At 42.0% G+C, this 25306-nt stretch overlaps 1 protein-coding gene across 6 annotated transcripts in view; it reads left to right on the top strand.

Annotated features, from left to right (window-relative positions):
* The window catches only part of cdk8 (cyclin dependent kinase 8), a 91736-nt gene that overhangs the window by 14490 nt on the left and 51940 nt on the right, over nt 1-25306 (top strand). For 5 of the 6 annotated variants that reach the window (XM_033022798.1, XM_033022799.1, XM_033022802.1 and 2 more), the window contains exons 2-3: nt 10779-10854; nt 19970-20080. The exons of the other annotated variant lie outside the window; for it this stretch is intronic. In XM_033022798.1, the coding sequence (XP_032878689.1) occupies nt 10779-10854; nt 19970-20080 (187 nt within the window). The remainder of the gene's footprint in view (nt 1-10778; nt 10855-19969; nt 20081-25306) is intronic. 6 annotated transcript variants of the gene reach the window in all.

The following is a 25306-nucleotide window of genomic DNA, read 5'->3' on the forward strand; positions in this document are numbered from 1 at the left end:
AGTTGGGCCGAAGGGCCTGTTTCCACACTCTATGACTCTATGTAGCTGATGATCTTGAATATGCTGTTATAGTGACAGTTGCCTCGATTAGATTTGTCTTGCTTTTTGTGTGCAGGGCATACCGAGGCAGTTTTCACTCCATCCAGTAGAGGCCAGCCTTGCAGCTGGACTGGATCAGCCTGGCAAGAGATGTGGCTCGTTTTGGAATATAGTTGGAGCTGGGTAATTGAATGGTGTGATAACCTTTTTTTTTTTTTTTTCCTGCATTCAGTGATCTCTTACATATCGTGCATTAAATGAATTAAATTGATTTAATTAGGCTGGCATGTAGAACTAATGCCTCACAGCTTCAGCGCCCCCAGTTCAGTCCCCACCTCAGGCGTTGTCTGTATGGAGTTTGTACATTCTCGCTTGAGACCCTTCAGAAGCAGCGTTTAGTTTTTATGCACCACATATATAGAACAAACTTCCAGAAAAAAAGCTGGTCTCAGTTCTTATAAATTGGGACTGAAGACTTTCTGTTTGACTCTTCTTTTTAAATGCTTGTAAATTTAATAATTATTCATTTCTTACACTGCACTGTAACTCTTATTCTTTTATTTTATACTTGTCTTATTCTATTTTGGCTTGTTTTTAGTTTTTATTCTTTTTAATGACTTTTTAATTGCTTTTGATTGCTTTTTAATGCTTTGTGTAAAACAGTTTGAATTGCCTTGTTCCTGAAATGTGCTATATAAATAAACTTGCTTGCTTGCTTCATTAGGACTGAAAGAGTAGAGGGGGAAAATGCCCACTATAAAGAGGAGAGAGGAAGGTCCATGAGCTGAATGTGAATGCTGGTGGAGTGAAAGGTTTATAAACCCATGAAACTCTGTCCCTATTCTTTCTTGGGAGAGGCAGGAAGAGTGAAGTGCAGGAAATGTAGGAGATGAGGGTGGGAGAAAGCCATGTTTCTGAAAAAAGTAGAACACTGAAATGAATGTGGCAAAAGGTAAGGAGCAAGGAATCTCTCCTCTACTCTTTCAGTCCAGATGAGAGGGTCTTGATCCAAAACATCGACTGCCATTTTCCTCTACAGGTGCTGCTTGACCTGCTGAGTTCCTCCTGCAGTTTGTTTCATATTTCCAACATTTTCAGTCTTTGTTATCGACTACCAGCATCAGTTTTGTAAAATTTCAGGACAAAGCATTTTGTTTTGCCTGAGGTACCTTGCCTTGCTTGACATTCAGGAAGAAAGTCACACAAAAATCTAGAATCCGGGCTTTTTACCTGGTGCATGAAGGGGATTTGAAACGCTTTGCGCTGAAGTGCGTGCAGAATGTTACGAGGTGGTTATGTCTGTCCAATGAAAGGCAACATTTTGAGAGCTCTGTAATAAGTTCATAAGTTATAGGAGCAGAATTAGGCCAGTCGGCACATCAAATCTACTCTACCATTCAATCATGGCTGATCTATCTATCTTTCCTTCTCAACCCCATTCGCCTGCCTTCTCCCCATTGCCCCTAACACCCGGACTAATCAATAATCTATTAATCTCTGCCTTAAAAATATCCATTGACTTGGCCTCCACAGCCTTCTATGCCTCTTGGCCATTAAAAGGGTTATTCCGGACATGGTTCCATGTGTTCTGGGCTTGTGCCACAATAAGCTAGGGTACTGCTCGATTCACCTTTACCCCATTGTGAACTTATCTCTGGAACCGGTGCACTGCAACATTAAAAACGATATCCTACAGCCTGTATCTTCATCTTTGCTCTACCTGTTGTACTTGAGTTTTATGTATGGTATTATCTGATCTAATTGGATAGCATGTAAAACAAAGCCTTTCAGTGTACACAACTTATTTTTTCCTTCCTCTTTTTATTCTCCATTTATTTGTTCCACAGAGTCATTTCGCATTGTTGCCATATGTGAATCATAGCATTGAACTCATTCACCCCACTGTATGCTGAGGCAATAGATTTCACAGTTACAAAAAGGGACAGGACCCCAGATGTCACCATATCAAGCTTTAAAACATGCACCACCAGACTCGGGAACACATTCGTTCCCTCTGTATCAGGCTTCTAAAAGGTCCTTTCATACGATAGGGTAATGTCCAATTCACCTCGACCCCATTGTGGACATTGAACTTTGTCTCTGGAACTATTGCACTACAATGCTGAGAACTATTTGCTGTCTTGTTTCCTTTGCACTACCTATTGTATTTGACTTTGGCTCTGCCTATTTTTAGTTTAGTTTAGAGATACAGCATGGACACAGGCCCTTCGGTCCACTTAATCCGCACAGACCAGCGATCACCACACACTAAGACTTTCCTACAAACACAAGGGATTTTTAAAACATTTATACCAAGCCAATTAACTGACAAACCTGTACGTTTTTGGGAGAAAACACCAAAGATCTTGGAGAAAGCATACGCTGTTACGGGGAGAATGTACAAATTCCGTACAGATAACACCCGTCGTCAGGATCAAACCCGGGTCTCTGGTGCTGTAACTCTAACGCCGCGCCAGCGTGCTGCCCTTTGCCAAGTCTTTGGTGAAGTGATGAGCTGTCACAGTATGGCACTGATGCAAGTTTTTTTTCATTTGATTACTTCAACTGTAAATAAGAAATCCTGTGAGAAGCTGCATTTCCTCGTTTGGTACAGAATGAATGTCTTGCGAAAGGGTAAATAAAGCTTAAAGAATATAATTAAAAATAATAAGTATTGTTTGTGCAATTCTCTCTGTTTAATGGAACTGAATTAATGACGATCGATGATTTAACAGCTGTAATTGGTTGCCTGTGCAATGTCTCCTATGCTGCATTTTGAGATTGTAGAACAGGTGCCCAGTTAAAACTTTATTTGCCAAAAAAACATCATGTTGTTACTATTTGTTACTCTTTATCGTATATGTTCATAATTTACTTGATTTTGAAATTGTTTCAGAGGCAATATGCAGACATATCTACAAGTGATTTTGTTTTTCTGTTAGGCATTCAGCAGCAAGAATGGGGTTTTCAGCTGATGAAAATCTGGATGAAAATCCTGGAAATGATATGGAACAATTATGCTGATATTAAAATCAGATGAATGTCATACTTAATCTCACAAGATAGTAAAGATAAATGTCTCTTGTTAAATCATACACACGTGGAATTAGTCCACCTGCCCAAACCATGTACATTAAGTTATTTATTAATCTATCTCTGCCATTTAGCAAATTCCTTCCTTAAATTGTGTAAAATGAAGTTAAGCAGCAAAGGCAACTTGCACTTTTATGGGAACTTTTAATATGTGTACTGTCTGACTTTCCAGAGTAGACACCTCTTTCAACTTTTTTTTTAAATATGGGGAAAATAGAAAAAAAAAAGAAGCATTTATTTTGTAAAGTAGATCAGTGTTCAGGCACAATACCACTTCATTAGGAAGGCGATGCTAAAGTAGACCATATGCATAACTATTAATAATATGTGTGTATACACAGCAAAAATCCAGTACTTTTATTGAATAATTGCACCACTTAAACTGTTTTCTATTATGCCACAATTGGTTTATTTTTGCATTAATACAGTGATGAATTAAATGGAGAACTCGACAACAGTAAATTAGTGGTTTATAGATTTGCAAACATATCAATGGAGCAATGAGAGCAGCAGGATGCTGGGGTAGGAAGCATAAATTATTTAAAAATATGCGGCACACCAAATCATTAATAAAAATTATGTTTTTCAACACAATGAGATAAAAAACTTGGAAATCATGAAGTGAGAGGGCAGTTTTACAAAATTGAGGTGTGTTCTCAGGGTTTTTAGAGGCCAGAACCCATACAGCATTACAATCAGCAGTGATGGTTCATGTATTCACATTTACAAACAAATGTTGGTGGAATTATGGGTCAGTCTGACAGGACTAAGGGTTGCTAATGTATGCCACGGATAGGATTTGACACAAAGTACATCAACTTGTGGGCCACCAGTATAATTTTTGCTGTACATTCATGGAAAAGGAGTACTGACACAGGAGCAGAATTAGGCCATTCGAACCCAGCAAGTCTACTCCACCATTCAATCATAGCTGATGTATTTTCTCCTCTCAACTGCATTATCTTGCCTTCTAACCGTGACCTTACTAGTCAAGAACCTATTGATCTCTGCTTTAAAAATATGTAATGACTTGGCCTCCACAGCCATTTGTGGCAACAGTAGATTGGCTATTTCATACCAGCCAATTATAGTGCTTGTTAGTAATAGCTCCGCCTAGTATGTACTTTTATAATATCGAGAAGTCGCTTATGTTAGTTAGTGTACGGGATGCATATGAAACAGGCTTGAAATCGGCATCAGTAGTGGCCTGCAGGCACGCTGCGCCTAGCCCGTACTGGGATGCATCACAGGTAAGCGTCACCGGTAACTCCAGAGCGAAGTAGGTGAGTGTAGGTGCGCTAGCCAGCTGCAGTTTGAGAGTGTCGAAAGCCCTTTGGTGCTGCGGGTACCAGGACCATGCCGCGTCCTTGTATGTCAGTTCTCGCGGGGGGCCGATATGTCGCTGAGGTTGGGAATACATTTTCCCAGGTAGTTAACCATACCGTGGAATCGTTGTAAACTCATGACATCAGTAGGAAGCGGCATTTCGTTGATAGCTGCAGTTTTCAGCAGATCTGGTCTGAGACCGTCGCTGGTAAAAACATGTCCGACGTAAGTGACCTCAGGAACTCGAAACCTGCACTTTAGTGGATTGAGTTTAAGCTGAATGTCATTGGCAAGATCAAGTACTCTCTTCAGATTGGCGTCATGTTCAGCCAAGAGGATTTCAGTATAGGAGTAAAGAGGTTCTTCTGCAGTTGTGTAGGGCTCTGATGAGACCATATCTGTACAGTTTTGGTCTCCTAATTTGAGGAAGGACATTCTTGTGATTGAGGCAGTGCAGCGTAGGTTCACGAGATTGATCCCTGAGATGGCGGGACTGTCATATGAGGAAAGATTGAAAAGACTAGGCTTGTATTCACTGGAGTTTAGAAGGATGAGGGGGATCTTATAGAAACTTATAAAAGGACAGGACAAGCTAGATGCAGGAAAATGTTTCCCAATGTTGGGCGAGTCCAGAACCAGGGGCCACAGTCTTAGAATAAAGGGGAGGTCATTTAAGACTGTGAGAAAAAACTTTTTCACCCAGAGAGTTGTGAATTTATGGATTTTCCCAGCCACAGGGGGCAGTGGAGGCCAAGTCACTGAATGGATTTAAGAGAGAGTTAAATAGAGCTCTAGGGGCTAGTGGAGTCAAGGGGTATGGGGAGAAGGCAGGCACGGGTTATTGATAGGGGACGATCAGCCATGATCAGCCATAAACGGGTCCTTTTCACAATGGCAGGCAGTGACTAGTGGGGTACCGCAAGGCTCAGTGCTGGGACCCCAGCTATTTACAATATATATTAATGATCTGGATGAGGGAATTGAAGGCAATATCTTCAAGTTTGCGGATGACACTAAGCTGGGGGGCAGTGTTAGCTGTGAGGAGGATGCTAGGAGACTGAAAGGTGACTTGGATAGGCTGGGTGAGTGGGCAAATGTTTGGCAGATGCAGTATAATGTGGATAAATGTGAGGTTATCCATTTTGGTGGCAAAAACAGGAAAGCAGACTATTATCTAAATGGTGGCCGACTAGGAAAAGGGGAGATGCAGCGAGACCTGGGTGTCATGGTACACCAGTCATTGAAAGTAGGCATGCAGGTGCAGCAGGCAGTGAAGAAAGCGAATGGTATGTTAGCTTTCATAGCAAAAGGATTTGAGTATAGGAGCAGGGAGGTTCTACTGCAGTTGTACAGGGTCTTGGTGAGACCACACCTGGAGTATTGCGTACAGTTTTGGTCTCCAAATCTGAGGAAGGACATTATTGCCATAGAGGGAGTGCAGAGAAGGTTCACCAGACTGATTCCTGGGATGTCAGGACTGTCTTATGAAGAAAGACTGGATAGACTTGGTTTATACTCTCTAGAATTTAGGAGATTGAGAGGGGATCTTATAGAAACTTATAAAATTCTTAAGGGGTTGGACAGGCTAGATGCAGGAAGATTGCTCCCGATGTTGGGGAAGTCCAGGACAAGTGGTCACAGCTTAAGGATAAGGGGGAAATCCTTTAAAATTGAGATGAGAAGAACTATTTTCACACAGAGAGTGGTGAATCTCTGGAACTCTCTGCCACAGAGGGTAGTCGAGGCCAGTTCATTGGCTATATTTAAGAGGGAGTTAGATGTGGCCCTTGTGGCTAAGGGGGTCAGAGGGTATGGAGAGAAGGCAGGTACGGGATACTGAGTTGGATGATCAGCCATGATCATATTGAATGGCGGTGCAGGCTCGAAGGGCCGAATGGCCTACTCCTGCACCTAATTTCTATGTTTCTATGTCTATGATCACGATGAATGGCGGTGCTGGCTCGAAGGGCCGAATGACCTCCTCCTGCACCTATTTATGTTTCTAGGTCGCGACCGTAGACGAGAATATCATCAACAATGATGGCGCGTGGGTACTCTACAAACAATTGATCCATAGTGAGCTGGAAAACTTCACTATCGGAGTTGATGCCGAAAGGCATTCTTAGACATTTGTAGCGGTCAAAGGGGGTGCAGAACATAGTGAGGTTGGACGAGTCCGGGTCTGGTGGAATCTGCTAAAAGGAGCTTTTGGCATCCAGGACTGAGAATAGTGCTGTGTTGCCAATCTGTCCCTGGTGTGAAGGCAAGAATTTAACTATTAAAATATATATTAAAAATTATAATTTGCTCGTTTAGAATCTTCCTTTGAATAAATCTACTGTGGAGACTTGACATTATTTGTTAGTTTCTTAGACTAGGTTGTCTTTGTTGAGCATGTTAAACCTAATTCCCCTTCTTAGTGCATCTACATTTTAGAGGTTTTGCTGAAAATGTACATAGTTGCTTGAGTGAAAATTTAACATGTAAAATACCAATAACTGCTCAGAAATATAAAGGGAATTGATAGGGCTTTTAACCAGGCTAGGAGAATTAGGAACCAGAGGACATAAGTTTAAGGTTCAATATAAAGGACAACATTTTCACTGAGTATATGGAATTAGCTGCCTGAGGAGGTGGTTGAGGCAGGTACAATTGAAAAGGTTAACTGCTTTTAAATATATAAAAGATACATAGTGGAATACTTGACTAGGTTGTAGCTTGTATTCCAAGAGAAAAAGACAAGCCCAGGCTTGTCTCGGGTTGATGTATATTGAGACAATGACTGATGCCTTTGAAATGTCTTGTCCTGGAAGTGCCAACTTATAAGATGCCTTTGAAATGTGTCTATTAATTGATAAGAGACAAGTTTAGGCTCGTCCTATGGTGATGTGTATTGGCTGCATCTCGTGACCATGATTAACATCTTTGGAATGTGACTAAGTGACACACAGTATAAAACACCGTGCAAATCTTTGTTCATTGAAGTGGTGGCACGGGGAAGTCAAGTGTCTGTTGCTTACTTGACTGGTGTATCCCCGTCATTTCCGCCGGCTGATGATCAGTAAAGCTTGAGTTGGTTTACCGTACGTTTTTGTGAGTTGTCTGTTTTTAAAGTAATGAACCGTACCACAATAACAACACGTAAAATACTCTTGGACCGGGTACATGGATAGGAAAGGTTTAAAGAGGTATGGACCAATACAGGCAGCTTGAATGGGGCACCTTGGACAAGTTGGGCCAAAGGTTTTATTTCCATGTTGTATGACTAATAAATATGGTGCAATTGTATTTTTTACGAAGAGAGAGAAACAATTCTTGAACAGAAATGTTATCTGTCCAGAAGGAAACAAAGATATCTGCTGCGCAACGATAGCCAGAATCTTTCATCTTTACTTCCATTTTCAGCACTTGCAATATTTTGTTTTATGTAAGGAGTATGTCAAAGAGCTGGCACATGCTTCCTCCATTAGTTGGCTGATTAGGTCTATTCAGGTAATTGCATTAGAATATTAACGTTGGTTAATTGCATTAGAATGCTAACAATATTCGTTCATAAGTTATATGAGCAGAATTATGCCATTTGACCCAGCAAGTCTACTCCACCATTCAATCATGGATGATCTATCTATCCCTCTAGACCCATTCTCCTGCCTTCTCCCCATATTCGTACTTATCAAGAATCTTTGAATCGCCGCATTAATTGACTTGGTTACCACACCCTTGTGTGGCAATGAATTCCACAGATTCGGCAATCTTGGTTAGTTGAATAAATTAACAGTTTTGCAGCAAGTTTGGCATAAGAATCGGTGGACAAAATAGCAGCAAAATATTGTAGGATTCCAAATCATATGTTGCTCCCTTCCAACATGAATGATTGGATAAAATATTTTATAATGAAGAGGACTATCCCAGTCGGCTACAGGACCCAGTATCTTTTAGTACAGGTATTCATTTCTGGCGATACTCAATTGGTTTAGGTTTCTACTTATCAGCAACTCTACCGCTCTGCCACCATGACGGTGATTTAAAATCGTGTAAATGCCAGGAAATAAAGAAAATATATTATTCTGTGGAAGAGGGCAGCCTGGAAAAATAGAGAGAGGTTTCCATCATAGAAAATTAATGCAGATAGTTATTTATACGTGTATTTGACCGAATTGATTGATTGAAAGATGCAGCATGTAAACAGTCCCTTCGGCTCACTGAGTCCAAGCCAACCATTGATGACCTGTTCACACCAGTTCTACATTATCTCGCTTTCGTATCCACCCTCTACACACTAGGGGCAATTTACAGAGGCCAATTAACCTACAAACCCACATGTCTTTGGAATGTGGGAGAAACCCAGAGCACCCAGAGAAATCCCACGCAGTCACAGGGAGAACCTGCAAAATCCACTCAAGTAGCTCCCGAGGTTGGGATCGAACTGAGGTCTCTGGCGCTGTGAGGCAACAGTTCTACACACTGCCTACACTGAACAGTGACGACTGTAATCTGTTAGAAATTTGATCATTTTTAATGAGTAATTGGCTCTTCATCCTTTACTCAATGCTGATACTTTTTTTTGTGAATTTTGACTTGGTATTTATTATAACGTCAAATATATTAAATTACTCTATGGCTTTGGCTGGTTATGGTAGCATGCAAGAATGAGAAATGTTGTAATTTGGACGACCATTTGCGAACATGAACTTGCACTTCCTGAGGAATGTGTGGTACTGTTATTACTGCATCCTGACCTAATGCAATAGGCCTGTAAGAAGAGCAGCAGCAAACATCTCTCAGGAAGTTCAGGACTGCTATGTTCACATGTGGCCATCCAGGTTCAAAATTTCTTGAGTTCAGAGGTGTAGTGTCAAATTCCTACTATTAAGACCTGGGTGAAATTTAGCTGTCCGTTGCGCCGTAAAATTGCAACTGCAGAGAATTGTGGACGCAGCCCAGACCATCACACAAACCAACCCTTCCATTGACTTAATCTACACTTCAAGCTGCCTCGGCAAGGCCACCAGCATAATCAAGGATGAGCCTCTCCCCCCCGTCACTCTCTCTTCTCCCCTCTCCTGTCAGGCAAGAGGTACAGAAGTGTGAAAATGAACACCTCCAGATTCGGGGACAGTTTCATTCCAGCTGTTATCAGGCAACTGAACCATCAGGAGCAGTCCTGAGCTAATTTCTATCTCTGGAGACACTCGGACTATCTTTAATTGGACTTTACTGGACTTTATCTTGCACTAAAGGTTTTTCCCTATATCATCTATCTACACTGTGGAAATCTCGATTGTAATCATGTATAATCTTTCCATTGACTGGTTAGCACGCAACAAAAGCTTTTCACTGTACCTTGGTACATGTGCCAGTAAACTAAAATAAAACGTATTAATTCTTCTGCAAAATATTTAACCACCTTTATCCTAGCCGAAAATGGTTAAATATTTAGCACAAGATGTCATATCTTTTATGGGTAAACATAAAGCTGGCAGACAGTCATGTACCAATAATTGTGTGATACCAGACCAGCGAGTGATTTTTTTTTTTCTCTTTCATCTACTTGTGGTTTCAGTATCCCAAATCAATTTGAGCTAATCTGCCCACTTTATTGTTATAATGTGAACTCCTTCATTCCGAATCTGTAAACATGTCATGGAAAGAGATCTGGCGAGATGTTGTCCCACTCTTGGTGCTTGATAATTCTTTAAGGATAATCAATTAGGTTAGCAAAAATAGGGTTACCATGTGAATGGAGAAATTTGCCATTGCAGTATTACATGTACTCAATATTGCCAGCTTCATTTCATAGCAAAGGGTGAAATTGAGACAAATATGATTCAAAATTAAATCAGCTGTAGTTTTGCAGGGCACGTTCATAAAATTATGTTTGGGGAAAATAGAGCAGTACAGTGGCACAGCAGTAGGGATGTTGCCTAACAGTGCCAGAGACCCAGGTTCGATCCTGATTATGGGTACTGTTTATACGGAGTTTGTACGTTCTCGCTGTGGCAGTAGGATTTTTCTCCAGGTGCTCTGGTTTTTTCCCCCCCACTCTCGAAATACGTGCAGGTTTGTAGGTGAATTGGCTTTGGTAAAAATCAGTAAATTGTCCCTAGTGTGTAGGATAGCGTTAGTGTATGAGGTGTTTGCTGGTCGGTGCGGACCCAGTGGGCCAAAGGATCTATTTCTGCGCTCTATCTCTGAAGTCTAAAGCAAAGTAAATTGTAGCTTTCGGATTGGATAACATGACTTTTAATAAAGTTTTTTATAACTTCTTGCCAACAAACCCCTTTCTGCAATAATTTTTCTAATTCTTTTTTTTTGTATAGGAAAGATGACAAAGACTACGCATTAAAACAAATAGAGGGTACTGGAATTTCTATGTCTGCTTGCAGAGAAATAGCAGTAAGTAAACACTAGTTTTTATCTTCTAAATGGAAAGCTGTGGCAGAATATTATGTCATCTGGCTGAGGGTAAATATCCCTTGTAAAGTTAATGATATTTCTATCAAATATCAGGATTAAAATGAAAGTTTTATATGAAGTATGGGTCTGTAAATTTGCACTGCCAGAAATTGTCCTGGAGACAAACGAGTAATTACTCCCTAGACCACATCAGCAGCTTATTAACATAGAATGCATGTTGGACATAGAATTTCCTGATAATTAATGAATGTTTATGAAGAGAGTATTTAGTGTTGTTCCTAGACTTCTATTGTGAGCAGGGGTATAGGAGTACTGTTTGGAACTGTCCTGATAACACATTGCTACCACATAGTGAAAGATGAAGGGCAGTTCCAGAAAATGTCAAATTGGGTTATTCATTAATTTCTGTAAAAGTAGGTATGAACAGTTGCAGGTTCTAATCTCTATCCGTGATCATGAACTGGGTTAGTGTAGGAAGGAATTGCAGACAAAATATGTAGGAAGGAACTGTAGATGCTGGTTCACACCAAAGATAGACACATAACGCTGGAGTAACTCAGTGGGCCAGGCAGCATCTCTGGAGTAAAGGGATGGGTGACATTTCAGGTCGGCACCCTTCTTCAGACTCGAAACTTCATGCATCCTGTTTCTCCAGAGATGCTGCCTGACCCACTGCATTGCTCCAGCACTTTGTGTCCATCTTGGGTTAAAGTAAGGATGGGTGTCTGACTTTTCATTTCTATCAGCACTCGAGTTTATTTTAACCTGCTCCAGTTTGATCTTTACACTGATTCCACAATTTTGACAGCAACTTTATCCAAAAGTATTTCCTGCGATTATGCAATTTCTAAGTACAATAATTAGCTTAAGGCAGCAGCATGAAAGGCAAGTTCAACTAGTCTTTTTTGCATGCTATTCCAGAATCTTTCATAAATATAATGGCACACACAATCTAGCTTTTTGCAAGAACATTTGAGCTCAATTGACATTCTAGATACCCACTTACTCTGGTTGTTGATGGATTGCTGCATTGGATGACAATTTGAGCTGAGGATCCCCCTAATTCCTCAAGATATCATCAGACATAGCTTTGCACTATTTGCATATGAGCACTGAAAAAATGAAATGTGAGATGAACTTGGTGGGTCGGGCGGCATCTGTGGAGGGAATGGACAGATGACGTTTCAGGTCAGGACCCTTCTTCAGACTTTCTTGTGTCTCCATGAATATGAGCTGTTGTTTTTCCAGTTCACCATCAATTATTTATCCCTCAAGTTCATAAAAAATGTTGTATCTGGTCATCCTCCGGTGTTGCTATTTGTGCAAACTGTTTCATACAATTAGAAAGCTATTTTTTGTGAAATTTACTGACACATTTCACTTCACTTTAATATTTGCATTCTTGGAGTGTGCTGGGACATCCTACGGTTGTGAAAACTCTTTAAAATTCCAAAGCTTATATTCTCATTCAAAGTAATTGAATTTATGTCATGTATTTTGATTTGTTTTTGAGTGATGTTGGATCAGGTTGTCTTATAGGATGACTTTCCTATAATTTGTGCTTGAAATGCACACCACTTGCTATCTAATAATGTCATTTAACACGTTACTGGCTTGATTCGATCCTAGTTGTGCATTGATAAATCTTCTGTGCTTTACATCTATCTTTTTTTGGACTGAGATGGAGATGGCCTTGTTTGCTCCATGCCCTGTTAGTTTAGTTTATAGATACAGTGCGGATACAGGACTTCGGCCCACCAAGTCCGCGCCAACCAGAGATCCTCGCACACTAACACTATCCTACACACTAGACAATTTACAATTTTACCAAGCCAATTAATTTACAAACGTACGCCTTGAGTGTGGGAGGAAACCGGAGATTGCTGAAAAAACCCATACAGGTCACGGGTAGAAGTTACAAACTCCATACAGACAGCACCCGTCGGGATCGAACCCTGGTCTCTGGCGATGTAAGGCAGCAACTCTACTGCTGCTATTAAAGGACCTAGCAGAGAAATGTCACCTATATTTATTTTTCCACGATTATCATGTGGGACATAATGGGAGATTGAAAAATTAAATAAGTATAAGCGCCAGCTGTAGACACAAGGAACAGCAGATGCGCTTTTACAAAGAAAAGGACACAAAGTACTGAAGTAACTAAGCAGGTCAGGCAGCATCTCTGGAGAACATGGATAGGTGACGTTCGGGTTCGGACCCTTCTGCAGACACTTTTTAGGCACGGAAGGAGAACTTGCAAGAAGCGGTGGATTAAAAAGATCACAAAACGCAAGAGTAACTCAGTGGGTCAGGCAGCATCTCTGATACTGTTCTTTAAATCCAGCAAAAATGTATCTCTTCAAGCTTTTAAGTTAATGAATGTTGCCTTGTCATTTACATGTCATGATTTTTTCCTTGATCGCAATACTTCATTATTAATATTCCATAATTCAGTTAATAATTTTGTTCAACCTTCTTAACTGTGCTCCTGCCAACTAATCCATAACCTAACTTACAACGTTTAATAATGTACATTTGTAAAACATTTCCCTCCTGAGATAAATAAAGTTCTATCGTATCGTGTATGAAAAATGCCTTATAACATTGTGTCAACAGATTCATTCTGTAGCAATTGAGGCCATCTTTTTGGTCTCCTTCCCATTCTCTATTGTTTTCATCCTAATTCATCCTCGGCTGCACCAACCATCCAATCCTTGTCATTTATAACTCTCATTGTTGTAATCTCCACAAATTAGAGTTTAGAGATACAGCATGGAAATCGGCCCTTCGGCCCACCAAGTCCATGCCAACCATCGATTACCCGTGCACACTAATTCTATGTTATCCCACTTTCTCATCTACTCCCTACACACTTCACAGAGGCAAATTAACCTACAAACCCACACGACTTTGGGATGTGGGAGGAAACCAGAGCACTCAGAGGAAACCATGCGGTCACAGGGAGAACTTGCAAACTCCACACAAACAGTGGCCAATGCCAGGATCGAACCCGGGTCTCTGGTGTTTGTGAAGCAGCAACCCTACCCGCTGCGCTATTGCTAACCCTACATACTTATTCTCTCTGAAATCCAGTTGCTGATCATCTAATGTTTTTATCTTGTATCACAATCCTCAACGCCATACAACCATTCCCCACGGCATTACTGGGCGGCTCAGTGGTGCATTGTTAGAGTTGCCAGTTGCAGCTCTAGACACCTGGGTTTGATCCTCACTATGGGTGCTGTCTGCACGGAGTTTGTACGTTCTCCCTGTGACTGCACAGGTTTTCTCTGGATGCTCCAGTTTCCTCCTACACTCCAAAGATGTACAGGTTTGTAGGTTAAAATTGTCCCTAGTGTGTAGGATAATGCTAGTGTACGGGGTGACCGCTGTTAGTCGCGGACTCGGTGGGCCGAAGGGCCTGTTTCCACGCTATATCTCAGCTCAGCGGGACAGGCAGCATCTCTGGAGAGAAGGAATAGGTGATGTTTCGCGTCAAGACCCTTCTAGCGTTATGTTTGGTAGTGTTCACAGAAATATCATTGTACCAGGCACCCTTATCCCTCATGACACCCCCTCAATATGCTACAAGCTTTCTGATGAATGTGGCACTATAGAATGTGGATGAACCATTTTGCTTGATCTTGATATACCTTTTGCCATTGTTGACTACCAATAATGAAGCTTGAACCATGCATAAATGGAAATATAAATATAAGTAATTGTTTTGAACAAATAAGTTGTAATTCATGTAGCACCTCAATGTGCTCTAGTGCATATTAAAGCAGTTTGTTGTCAGTTCACTACTTTTGAGGGGGATTCATTGTTTAATAAGTAGTAATAATAGAGTGAATGTGGAGATAGTGGGAGAGTCTAGGACCAGAGGCCATAGCCTCAGAATAAAAGGACGTATCTTTAGAAAGGAGATGAGTAATTTCTTTAGTCAGGTGGTGATGAATCTATAGAATTCATTGACACACATGGTGTGTGGAGGCTGTCAATGGATGTTTTTACAGGTGTCAGGGTTAGATCAGCCATGATTGAATGATGGAGTAGACATGAGGGGCAGAATGGTCTAATTCTGCTCCTATAACTTGTGAAATAATGCATTGTAGCCTGCCATAGCAAGGACCCACCAGCAGTTTTGCTGATATTCATTGGAGGATGGGTCACTGGGACAATTCCTATACCTTGTTAAATCATACCATAAATCTATTTGCATCTTAACAGCAGACAAGTCGTCGATTTGATGCCTTTTGAAAAACATGGTACAGGTGCACAACCTTTTATCCGAAAGCCTTGGGACCAGACACTTCTCGGATTTCGGAATTTTTTGGATTTCCGAATGGAAGATTTTTAGCGTAGATTAGGTAGGTAGCGCGGGCGGCTTGAAAAGTCTGGAGCGGCTGCCTCCTCCCCGGAGACCGGGGAATCATTGTAAATCATTGCTTAAATGTTAGTCAGTTAGTTTGGAGGGATTTTATGTGGTGGGGGGCGTGAAGGGGGAAACTTTAATTCTTAGTCCCCTACCTGGTCGGAGAGGCGGGGAGCGGGCAATGCCTTACCGGGTCGCCGTGCAGTAAGCTCCGGAGCGCTGTGGCCGCCGACTCCCAACATCGCGGTGCTGGGGGCTGCGGGGGTCCGGCCGCGGGCGGCGCCGGTTGGAGCTCCGACCCCGGCAACTCTACCCCTGGCTGCGCGGTGCACCAAATCCAGCGCTGCCTCCGGCCGGACGCCCGCGGCCCCAGCTCCGCGATGTTGGGAGTCGGCGGCGTCGCAGCGCTGGGATACCAGCGGGGAGCGGGCAATGCCTTACCGGGTCGCCATGCGGTAAGCTCCGGAGCGCTGTGGCCGCCGACACATAACATCGCGGAGCTGGGGCTGCGGGCGTCCGGCCGCGGGCCGCGCTGGATTTCGAGCGCCGCGCAGCCACGGGTAGAGTTGCCGGGGTCGGAGCTACAACCGGCGCCGCCCGCGGCCGGACGCCCGCAACCCCAGTTCCGCGATGTTGGGAGTCAGCGGCCACAGCGCTCCGGAGCTTACTGCACGGTGACCCGGTAAGGCATTGCCCGCTCCCCGCCTCTCCGACCTCCAAACTAACTGACTAACATTTAAGCAATGATTTACAGATGTTTAAGTGTCTCCCCGGTCTCTGGGGAGGAGGCAGCCGATACAGTAGTACAGACCTGGGTTGACCGTGGGTCGTTTCGGGTCAAGTTTGGCGCCAAACGCGAGCTTTGGTGTGCTGACGACATCCTGGAAAAAATGTCCGGTTTTCGGAGCTTTTCGGTTTCCGGAACTCCGGATAAAAGGTTGTGCACCTGTACTTCACAAAATGCAGAGCCACTTGGAATTGAGAGAAGGATCAAAAGGCAGATGCACCAAAATTGGTCACAAAGTGGGCAGAGGCAGGTCCCAAGAAGTCCAGGGCACACTGAATGCCTGAGTACCTTTAGTTCCGAATGGAAACAGCAGATCACCTCATGGTTTCACCGCTAAGGGCTGTTTTTAATTTTTTTTTAATGTCTGATTCTGTGGAGTTAGACTGTGAGGTAAAATAGGGGAAAGCTAGAAAGATTGTTTGAATAGGGTAGTTCACAACCTTAAGTGATTAAATGCCCAGTTGGTATGTAGGAAATATAGCAACAAATAAAACAAAGTGCTGGAAAACCTTGGGTCAGGCCACATGTGGAGAGGGAAACAGAACTCCTATCTATGTGGGCAGACAAGATTGTTATTTTTCTCTTTGCTGACACTGCCCAATTAGCGGTTGCCCGGGTGCCAATGGCCACTTACAGTCCCGCCAGGCTACCTAAAAGCCATGCCATTTTGCCCGGCTTGGCAAGCAACCTAGCGTTTAATTCTGTGCGGGCCCCCTCTCTATCTCTCGCTCTCTGTCAATCTCCGTCTCCGACCGCAATCCATGTCCGGCTCTTGGCTCGGCGCTAGGCTCTTGGCTCGGCGCTAGGCTCTCGGGTCTCCGCTCGGCTCTCGGGTTTCCACTCGGCTCTCGGGTCTCCGCTCGGCACGGACGGCCGCCTTATACATGTGCCAGCACATTATTGGCCGTGGTTGTGCGCCCATGCACACTGCCACGGCAACTGGTCGGCGTCGGCCACGTTCTCCCTCCCTTTGCATTGTGGGAGTTCTGGCCGCCATTGCTGTCTGGTCGCTGCCTCACCGCGACCGCTGAAAAACAACGCAGAATCACTCCCTGGAGATGGAGTAACTCCCTGGAGCTGGAGTAACTCTTGCTTCTTGGTTTCCTGGTCCTCCAAAAATAATCGAAATGGAATTTAAACTGGTGGACCCACCACCACCAAACTCCAAACTCTGAAAAATAACAGCCAATTGCATTTTATCTGTTTATTTATTGTGTATATATATGGACTATAGTATATAGACACACTGAACTTTTATCTCCTGTTCTGTATTATGTTTACATATTCTGTTGTGCTGCAGCAAGCAAGAATTTCATTGCCCTATCTGGGACACATGACAATAAAACTCTCTTGACTCTTGACTTGGACTTAAGCAAAATAGGGTTCTTGGGGGAAAAAAAAAGCTGCCTTAAATTTAGTTGCATCTGGTTGGTACCTATGGTAGGGTGAAGACTATTCCATGCTTTAATTGTGCGGGGGAACTCCATGGAGCAGCCAGCATCTCTGGATAGAAGAAATTGGGTGACGTTTTGGGTAGAAACCCTTCTTTACATTTTCTCTGGTTTTAGTGTTTTTAGTTTAATATAAAGATACAGCGTGGAAACCGAGTCCCCGCCGACCACCAATCACCCGTACTCTAGTTCTATCCCACACATCAGCGACGTAAGTTAAGAGTCAAGAGTGTTTTATTCTCTCACGTCCCAGTTAGAGCAATGAAATCCTTACTTGCAGCAGCACAACAGAATATGTAAACATAGTACTCTGTAAACAATGTTATAAACGAGAAAACAAAACTCCATACAGGCAGCACCCATATTCAGGATCAATTCCGGGTCGCTGGCAATTTTAGGCAGCAACTTTATGGTCAATGTACTGCCCCAATAGCCTTGAACTGAATTAAAACATACAGAAGCTGTAAAGGGGGACATAGAGACATAGAGATTTAAGACTGAAAATGGATAGTTTCTTTTTTTTTAGTAACCAAAGTTATCAATGTATAATTTTTTGTGTGTTGGAAAATAAAATATAGTGGCACAGCTGGTGGACTTGCTGCCTCACACGCCAGAGATCTGTGTTCGATCCTGTTCGCGGGCACTGTCTGTGTTGAATTTGCACATTCTCCCTGCAAGCATGGGGATTTCCTACCACATCCCAAAGACGCATTGGCTTTGTAGGTTAACCTGTCTCTGTAAAATTGCCCCTAATGTGCAGGGAGTGGGTGAGGAAAATGGGATAACAGAACTTGCGTGAATGGGTAGACAAAAATGCTGGAGAAACTCAGCAGGTGAGGCAGCATCTATGGAGCGAAGGAAATAGGCGATGTTTCGGGTCGAGACCTTTCTTCAGACTGATGTGAGGGTGCGAGGGGGGGGGCGGGAAGAAGAAAGGAAGAGGCGGAGACAGTGGGCTGAGGGAGAGCTGGGAAGTGGAGGAGAAAGCAGGGACTACCTGATATTGGAGGTCAATGTTCATACCGCTGGGGTGTAAACTGCCCAATAGGTGACGTTTCGGGTCGAGACCCTTCTTCAGACTGATGTCGGGAGGGGTGGGGGGTGGGAAAAAGAAAGGAAGAGGCGGAGACAGTAGACTGTGGGAGAGCTGGGAATGGGAGGAGAAGGAGGGAGAAAGCACGGACTACCTGAAATTGGAGAAGCCAATGTTCGTACCGCTGGGGTGTAAACTACCCAAGCAAAATCCTCCAATTTGCAGGTGGGCCTCACTCTGGCCATGGAGGAGGCCCAGGACAGAAAGGTCGGATTCGGAATGGGAAGGGGAGTTGAAGTGCTGAGCCACCGGGAGATCAGGTTGGTTATTGCGAACTGAGTGGAGATGTTGTGCGAAGCGATCGCCAAGCCTGCGCTTGGTCTCACCGAGGTTGATCATACACTGAATAACCATATTTTTGTTTGGAAGTGGAAAGAGATAATAGAAATTGCATTCATTGCAACGTGTAAAAAGAGATGAGATACTGTATTGTAATTTTGCTGCATGTATTTGTGGTATATATCATGTCTTGATTGGTGAATATGTTTAGTTTGCGACTTTATTTGAAACAAAAATAATATGTGAATGCTTCATTGGGCATAATTCCGACTGGTAACTATGCACTTCGTCCGAGCACATTATCGCACACGTCATGCAAGCCGTCTTAAATGACCACCTAAACTGTCATTTGGCAACCTAAAAAGCTGCCGAGGTTGCCCAGCTGGCAACAGGGAAAGAAAGTTAAGCGAGAGCCCTGAATCTGCTCCATTTTTTCCAGCGGTTTGTTTCTACCTCATATTTCTTGTATTCGTAGTATTTTGCCTTTGTATGAATGTACCAGCTATTTGTACATGGCATAATCCCCAAAACTGTAATGTGGTAATAGACAAATAATGATGTTGGTTGAGGGTTAATTATTGCCCTGGACACAAGGGGACTTGCTTGTTCTTCAAATGAAAATTATAATGGCATCGTACTTAAGGAAGGAATAGACTGAGGTCTCCAGTTTGAAGGTTTTCTTCCCATTTGAGGGATCTGGACTTTGCAGGCTGAGCTAGCATTTAATTACCCATATCTCCCCATAGGGCGGCACAGTGTGCAGCGGTAGAGTTGCTGCGTTAAAATGCCAGAGACCCGGGTCCAATTAACCAGAGGCAAATTAACTTACAAACCCGTATGTCTTTGGTATGTGGGAGGAAACCGGAGCACCCGGAGAAAACATGCACGGTCACAGCGAGAGAGTGCAAACTGCACGCAGATGACACCCGAGGTCAGGATCGGACCCGGGTCCATGGCGCTGTGAGGCAGCCATTCTATCAGCTGCATCACTGCCGCACTGTGAAGTTGATTATGTGTGGTATGTTAATAAAAGAGCTAATCATACTTTTAAAAGTTATAAAATGTCTATGTCAATTATAACTAATGTTTTCCATTTTATTCTCTCACAGTTACTGCGGGAGTTGAAACATCCAAATGTCATTGCTCTTCAGAAAGTATTTTTGTCACATGCAGACAGGAAAGTGTGGCTTTTATTTGACTACGCTGAACATGACCTCTGGGTAAGGTCTACCTTCTTGGACTGAAATGTGCTTACTGTATATTGCATTATTCTATTGTTTTTGTTAATTTTACTTACTAATTTAACAATGTATTTTTGCAGTAGCAATCATTTACAAACGATGTCCCATGGATCTTTCAAAATTGATATCAAACTTAGAATCACAAGCTAAGCTAATGTACATGATTTGAGTAGCTGAAAAATTATCTGAATTATTAACTTGAATGACACAGCATGGAGACAGCCCCTTTGGCCCACTGAGTCGGTGCTGACCATCGATCACATGTTCACACTCTCTCATCCACTCCCTTAAACACAAGAGGCAATTTACAGAGGCCAATTAACCAACAAACCCGTAAGCCTTGTTCTTTAGTAACAAAGATTCTTTAGATTCTTTGTTCTTTAGAACAAAGGTTCTTTAGTAACTTGTCAGTTTCTTTGTTGAACTAAATTAAGGTGCATGTTGCAATCAAAAGCGCTTGAACAATTGGTTGGGAGCACCCGGAAGAAACTTGCACCGTCAGAAGGAGAATGTGTAAACTCCACATCGACAACACCCGAGGTCAGGTTCGAACCTGGGTCACTGGTGCTGTGAGGCAGCAGGTCTACCAGCTGCGCTAACTTTTGCATAATATTTTAGAATGTCGTGAATGGTAATTAATAAAGCATGAAAATAAAATTTGCTTAGCAAGAACCATCTTTTGCTTTTATCTTTCTTTATTTTATCTGCCCATTAAGTTTATACTCTTATTATGAGTACAAATTGTGAATATTTTCACTAAGTAAAAAACAACTCAATTTCTACTATTTTTAATCAACAATGAGTTGCATAAGAATTTGTTTAATAAATGCTAGTCAGAGTGTAGTCATAGGGTCAAATTGCATGTTAACAGGCCCTTCGGCCCAACTTGCCCATACTGGCCATGATGTCCCAGCGACGCTAATCCCACTTGCCCGTGTTTGGGCAATATCTCTCTACATTTTTTTTCCCCCCATGCACCTGACCACATGTATTTTAAATTTTGTTATAGTACCTGCCTCAACTACCACCTCTTGCAGCTCATTCCATACATCCACCAGCCTCTGTGTGGAAAGTTATGTCCCTCATAAGTTCATAAGGAATAGGAATAGAATTAGGCCATCCAACTCATCAAGTCTACTCCACCATTCAATCATGGCTGATCTATCTCTCCCTCCTAACCCTGTTCTGCCTTCTCCCCATAACCTTTGACATCTGTACTAATCAAAAATCTATTTGTCTCTGCTGTAAAAATATCCACTGACTTGGCCTCCACAACTTTCTGTGGCAAAGAATGCCGCAGATTCACCACCCTCTGATAAAATAAATTTCTCCTCATCTTCCTAAAAGAACGTCCTTTAATTTTGATGCTATGACCTTTAGTCATAGAATCTCCCACTAGTGTAAACATTTTCTCCACAGCCACTCTATCCAAGCCTTTCACTATTATGTATGTTTCAATGAGTTCCCCCCTCATTCTTCTAAACTTCAGCGAGTACAGGCCCAGTGCTGACAACGCTCATCATAGGTTAACCTACTCATTCCTGGGATCATTCTTGTAAACCTCCTCTGGACCCTCTCCAGAACCAGCACATCCTTCCTCAGATATGGTGCCCAAAATTGCTCACAATATTCCAAATGCGGCCTTACCAACGCCTTATAGAGCCTCAACATTACATCCCTGTTTTTGTATGCAAGCTCTCTTGAAATAAATGCTAGCATTGAGTTTGTTTTCTTTACCTCCGATTCAACTTGCAGATTAACTTTTTGGGAAACCTGCACCAACTCTCCCAAGTTCCTTTGCACCTCTGATTTCTGGATTCTCACCCCATTTAGAAAATAGTCTACGCCTTTTATTCCTACTACCAAAATGCATGACACAACACTTTGCTACACTATATTCCATCTACCACTTCTCTGCCCACTCTCCCAACTCAGATCCTTCTGCAGAGTCCCTGCTTTCTCTACGCTACCTGCCCCTCCACCTATTTTCGTATCATCCGCAAACTTTGCCACAAAGCCTTCAATCCCTTCGTCCAAATCATTAATATATAACGTGAAGAGTAGCGGCCCCAGCACCAACCCATGCAGAAGTCCACTAGTCACTAGTAGCCAACCAGAAAGAACCCGCTTTATTGCTACTCTTTGTTTTCTGCCATCCAGCCAACCTGGTATCCATGCTAGTATCTGCCCTTTGATACCATGGGCTCTCATCTTCCTAAGCACCTAACGTGTGGCACCTTATCAAAGGCTTTCTGAACATCTACTGACTCTCCTTTGTCTGTCCTGCTGTTTACTTCTTCAACGAATTACAGCAAATTTGTCAAGCAAGGGCTCCGCTTCACAAAGCCATGTTGACTTCAGCCTATTTTATCGTGAATTTTTAAGTAAGTGTACTCCGTAACCTCATCTTTTATATTTATAATGGAATCTAAAATCTTACCAACCACCGAAGTCAGACTAACCAGCCTATAGTTCCCACTATTCTGCCTTGCTCCCTTTTTGTGCAGCGGGATAATATTGACAATTTTCTAATCATCTGGGACCACTCATGACTCTAGTGGTTCCTATTAAATCTAGTTTAGATTAATTTATTTTGGTTCATTTTAATTTCAGTTTACTTGGAAATATTAAAAAGATTGTAGTCCAGGTATACCATGTAACTAGTGAGTATAATAGAACTCGTGAGAGTACATGCTAAGTCAATTAAATCTTTCCTCAAATGTCAAAACTGCCAGTCCAGGAGTCTGTGTGTTGAGCCTATACTGCACACCCTCTACCCAATAAGATCCTCATGTAAAAAGGCTAACCACACCATTTGCCTTCCCGATTGCTTGCTGGTGCTGTATATTATCTTTCAGTGATTTCACATGCAAGGACTCCATGATCCTTGCAAAGCTTTGAACCTCTCACCATTTAAAATAAAATCACTACCTTTCTATATTTTTTTTACAACTGTGGATGATTTCACATTTTTTATCCACATTTATATTCCATCTTCTTTCTTCTTGCCCATTCACTTGGCCAGTGTATTTCAACAGTGCATTATAAAAAATATCTCTTGAAGAAGGGTTTCGACCCGATACGTTACCTATTTCCTTCGCTCCATAGATGCTGCCTCACCCGCTGAGTTTCTCCAGCATTTTTGTCTACCTATCTCTTGTATCAACTGAGTTTTGCATGCACCATACAATCCTTTACACGTGAACTAGGATAGCAACTGTGAAAAGATAAAAGGCCATTTATTTCTTCTCGAGCAGCCTTTCAAGTTTGTTTTTGCAGCTACAGATGGCAAAATGATAGCAGCGTTTAGGCATTTGTTAGTGTGCATCAAATATCGCATTAATGCCCTTGCCTCTGCTTCTTGCTGAATTAGTTTAATGTTGTGAACTGTAAAACTTCAAAAGATATTTAGTGTAGTACCTGGCAGTCTTCTTTATTATTCATAATTATGCATGCTCTGTTCATAATTTATTTTGTACTTGTCTGCGCTTAACTTGTGACTCCCATCATAAATAGAGCAAAATGTCTTGTTAACTTTCATTTCACAATGTATATTTTTCACAGACAGACATGCACTCATTTCTGCGCAGCAAATTAGTTTAGTTTAGAGATAGTGTGCAATCAGGCACTTCAGCCCACTGAGTCCTTGCCAACCATGAGTTACCCGTAAACAAGTTCTATCCTACACACTAAGGATAATTTACAGAAGTCAATTAACCTTCAAACCAGCACATCTGTAGAGAATGTGGGAGGAAACTGGAGCACCCGGAGAATGCCCACGCGGTCACAGGGCGAACGTACACACAGACAGCACCCACGGTCAGGATTGAACCCGAGTCTCTGGCAACTCTATCGCTGTGTCACTAGGCCGTCCTAATTATTTTGTAGTCATATGAAAATTCCCTGATTCATTTATATGGTAAATGATAAATGATTTTAGGAGTACCAGACACCTTTTATAATTTGGCAATTCAAATTTTATATTGTACCAATTTTTTTAACCAAAATTGAACACCAGTTTAATTTAAACTATTTAACAGTATCGCACAAGAATCAAATTGCATACTTAGCCATGTTAATTTGTCCAAATATAATTCAAAGCGAAGCATTGCCATTTATTGAAAGTTGTGCCTCATTAGTTTAACTGGGATACCACCAGACTGAGATTCAGTCTGGTGGTATCATAAACACGCATTTAAAAAAGCAAAATAAAAATCCTGATTTATTTTTAGCTAATTCACAAGTTCGATTCCCTTTTTAACTTTGCGTCTGAGTCCAGACCGGTGTTTATACCACCAGACTGACGTGAAAACTCATTTGATTTACGAACATAAATTTGTGTGGGAAATCTAACTTGTCTGGCCCCAATATGACTTCAGTCACAATGCTCCAACAAATGACTTGTCATTAACCTGATACTTCTGAATTCTTGCTGTGGTGAATCCCAGTTAACATTCTAAATAAATCATTTCAATAAATGGCAATGCTTTGTTTTGAATTATATTACTAATTCACTAACAAAATGGCTATGCTACTGATTTGTAAATGATTTGTACTACAAAGCAACTTTGTAAGAGAAAGCCTCAGAAATAGTCCAATTTCTGTGAGACTTGCATAACATATATTATACAAATCAGACACATTTTCCCAGCAAATACATCATTGATAGATTCGATGAAGCTGCAGGTGACAATGTATATTTGAATTTACTGTGGCAACTTATTTTTCTTTTTTTTTGTCTGACCCAAGTCTTTATTGGAAGAGGCCATTTTTGCCATTCAGTACTCTGTTGCTTTCTGTGTGGTAATTTTGTGATTATTTGAGCGCAGGTCTTCAAATCTCACAGCAGGATTCACCCTGTTTAAATTGATTTTGTAATCTTGGAACCTAAGTATAGTTCAGACAAACTAGTCATTCTTTTGTTCTTTGTAAGCTTGTTTTAATAATTGTTGACTTTGTATTTCAACTGTCATTAAATTCCACAATCCCCTTGTAAACAGGATGTCTGGCCATTGTTTGTACCAGCCTTTCTGATGTCTCCTGCTGCCTTCACTTTATGAACCTTCACTTTTTTACACATGTCCATATTTGGCCCAACTTTCCAATTTTCAACTCTAATCATTTGATTTTTTTTGTTGGATTTATTTACTTAAATACTTGCCTTATGGATCAAAAATATGTTTGTAGCCTTTCGGTCTTTCTGCT

The sequence above is a fragment of the Amblyraja radiata genome, chromosome 6 (assembly GCF_010909765.2).
Source record: "Amblyraja radiata isolate CabotCenter1 chromosome 6, sAmbRad1.1.pri, whole genome shotgun sequence".
NCBI lineage: Eukaryota > Metazoa > Chordata > Chondrichthyes > Rajiformes > Rajidae > Amblyraja > Amblyraja radiata.